The sequence below is a fragment of the Talpa occidentalis genome, unplaced genomic scaffold (genome assembly GCF_014898055.3).
Source record: "Talpa occidentalis isolate TD23 unplaced genomic scaffold, MPIMG_talOcc4v2.1 talOcc4.12, whole genome shotgun sequence".
Classification (NCBI taxonomy): Eukaryota; Metazoa; Chordata; class Mammalia; order Eulipotyphla; family Talpidae; genus Talpa; species Talpa occidentalis.
This window is the reverse complement of record NW_023601212.1, coordinates 70,534,793-70,537,621: the sequence shown is the minus strand read 5'-3', so window position 1 is coordinate 70,537,621 and position 2,829 is coordinate 70,534,793. Positions and strand designations below refer to the sequence as shown.

Sequence of the window (2,829 nt, the reverse complement as noted above, 5' to 3'; positions counted from 1 at the left end):
ACAAGGATGAGGGACAGAAGGTCCAGGCCTCTCAAACTGATGAGGAAGCCAGGCTCTGGCTTAGGAGCAAACCACCTCATGCTGCACAACTTCGTAGGTGAAAACCTACAATACCTGATATGAGGGAATCCTGAATATGGATGAAAGAGCAGGTAAGGGGAATTCTTAGACCAGTAACCTCTATCTATTCAGACAAGATAATAAACTCTATTTTGAGTTACAAAGTAAAGACAATATTCATTAAGATTGATAAATGATATAAGATAGGTTAATCGCAGAAAGTTTCCTTTCTCAGATTAAGTGCTAGTTCTTAAGGTAGGCAGAGAGAACACCCAGTCACCATCATTAAATACAGCACGCACAATCATTTTGGACACCAATTGCAGGGTTTTAAACTTAGAGAGCTATTTCTTTGAACAGAGTGTGTGCCCTCTCAGTGGCTTCCAGAGACATTGGGCAGTGTTTGGGAGCAAAAAACTTTCTTGATGGCATCTTTCATGTCCTTGTTCCTCAGACTGTAGATTATGGGGTTGAAAAATGGGGCCAGGACAGTAAACATGAGTGCAATTGCCTTGTCCAGCAGTGGGGGGAAGGTGGCAGAGAAGCGCAGGTACATAAGTGTCACACTGCCAAAGAACAGCAGGAAAATGGTGATGTGGGCAGCACAGGTGGAGAAGGCCTTCTGACGACTTTCCCCCGAGGGAAACTTCAGGATTACGATGATGATTCTGAGATAGGAAAGGGTGATGACAGAGACAGAAATCAGGATGGAAATGGCATGGATGACATCTTCCACCAGGATCATGGACGTGTCTGTGCAGGCCAGACGCAGCACGGGCTCAAAGTCACAGAACAGTTGATGGATTTGGTTGGGACCACAGAAGGGCAGTGTGGAAATCCACACAATCTCTGGCAGCAACTCAAGAAAGCCAAAGATGCAGGAGCCAGCAGAGAGCTGAACACACAGCCGGGGGGTCATGATGGTTGGGTAGCGGAGGGGGTTGCAAATGGCAACATACCTGTCAATGGCCATCACCATGAGGATCAGGCCTTCTGCTACCCCTAGTGAGTGGAAGAAGTACATCTGCAGGAGGCAGCCAATGAAGGAGATGGTCTTCTTCTCACTAATCAGGTTGGAGAGCATCTTGGGGATGGTCACTGTGGTATACCAGATCTCCAGGAAGGAAAAGATGCTGATGAAATTGTACATGGGGTTGTGGAGACGGGTATCCAGCCGAACAGCAAAGAAGATCATGAAATTTCCAGCAATAATGAACATGTAAATAAAGAGCAAAGGAATGAAGAATAGGAGGCTGCCATTCTCAAACTGAGGGAAATCAGAAAAGTAGAACTCAGTGACCATTGTCTGATTCCTCAGATCCATGCTTTCACCTGTTCACTTGTTGCTGATGGAATCAATTGCAGAGTCAGGAATCTACGCACATTCAATAACATACACAAACTTCTTACATAGCTAATTGTCTTGAAGTTAAGTTGATTTAGAAGACTATAGTATGTGAGTTGCTCTGCAAATTATAAAGTGTTCCTGCCTGATTGGCAAAAACTCTTTAGTGATTATAATACAATTGTCCATAAAGTAAGCAAATAATTTTGCTCTTCCAACATTTGAATTTCATAAATTCTTCTGAATGGCAATTTGTTTCATTAATCATGAACATGGAGATTGTTTAGTTTTTTACCATGTAGCCTAAGGAATATATTTATATATAGGAAAACATATTAAATAGTATATATTAGAATATTCTTTGGAATATTTATTATACTAGAAAATTGAAAATATCTTAAGTAGATAGGCAATTTTGTGATGAACTTTTGGAGACTTTGTTGTAACAAAATGATTCCTTCTGAGGATAAGAATAAAGCCTTTTAAATTGGTATCTTAAAACTAAAGGGTAGATACAATCTCCTTTTGATCAACCTTGTTATTAAAAATAAAGTAAAAAGAAAAAATCAAATGTGATACTGAATTTAATTTACTTTTAAATACAAGTTAGACTTACCTGTGTTCAAGTTTGTCTTAATTTACATCACAAAATGGGTTAGTTAATACCCAAAATATATTGTTCAAGAAATCACACCCAAGGAATGGTTTTACAACATTTGAAAGACTTCAATCAGCAGTCTACATCCAGAGGGAGGTTTGGCCAGGGCTCCAAATAGCCATAATCTCTAGCTACACCATGGGTTTTATTAATAGGACATAGCAGGTTTTCTCAGTATTCACACTGATGGCACTTTGGACCAGATAATTCTGTACTGAGTGAGATGGGAAGTTTTCCTATGCTTCATGGATGTCAGCAGCACCTCTGGCCTCTACCTGCCAGACTGCATCCCACTCATGATTACCAGATGTGTCCAGAATTCACCATGTCCCTGCAAAAGAACAGAGGGAGCAGCATATCACCAACTGAGAAAAATGTCCCACTGGCATACAAAAAGTTGAAATTATTATTAGTATTATTATTTTTGGCAAAAATCAGGCTATCAAGATTATGAATTGGCTAGAATTATACCAATGCACTTGTTGGAGGAATGGAAGAACAGAATGAACTACAGAGCCCATAAAGCATGAAGGGTAATATGATCCCATGATTTGTTCTCACCTGTGTTTCTTCCCTAAGAGAGAAAACATCATGTGATCTCACCATAAGAATAGTTTTTCCACCAGTGTTACATTTTGTCTTTGATAGAAATGTTCATTCATTCCACTAACCAGGCAGCCCAACGTACAGAGCACAGTGGGGACTTACATGAGCTCGAAGGACAGGTTTGGTGTGGCTGATGTGCCTACTTGCTAATAAACGTTGG

The 2,829-nt window shown here is 40.3% G+C and overlaps 1 protein-coding gene across 1 annotated transcript; it reads right to left on the bottom strand.

Annotated features, from left to right (window-relative positions):
- Positions 1-433: 433 nt before the first annotated feature.
- On the bottom strand, positions 434-1,384 carry LOC119242299 (olfactory receptor 6K3-like). Its single transcript, XM_037508029.1, has one exon. The coding sequence runs from the start codon at positions 1,382-1,384 to the stop codon at positions 434-436; it is 951 nt and encodes a 316-aa protein (XP_037363926.1).
- Positions 1,385-2,829: the final 1,445 nt, after the last annotated feature.

Bases quoted from the DNA above. Each gene is read 5' to 3' on its own strand.
- LOC119242299 (XM_037508029.1), bottom strand. From the start codon at position 1,384: ATGGATCTGAGGAATCAGACAATGGTCACTGAGTTCTACTTTTCTGAT.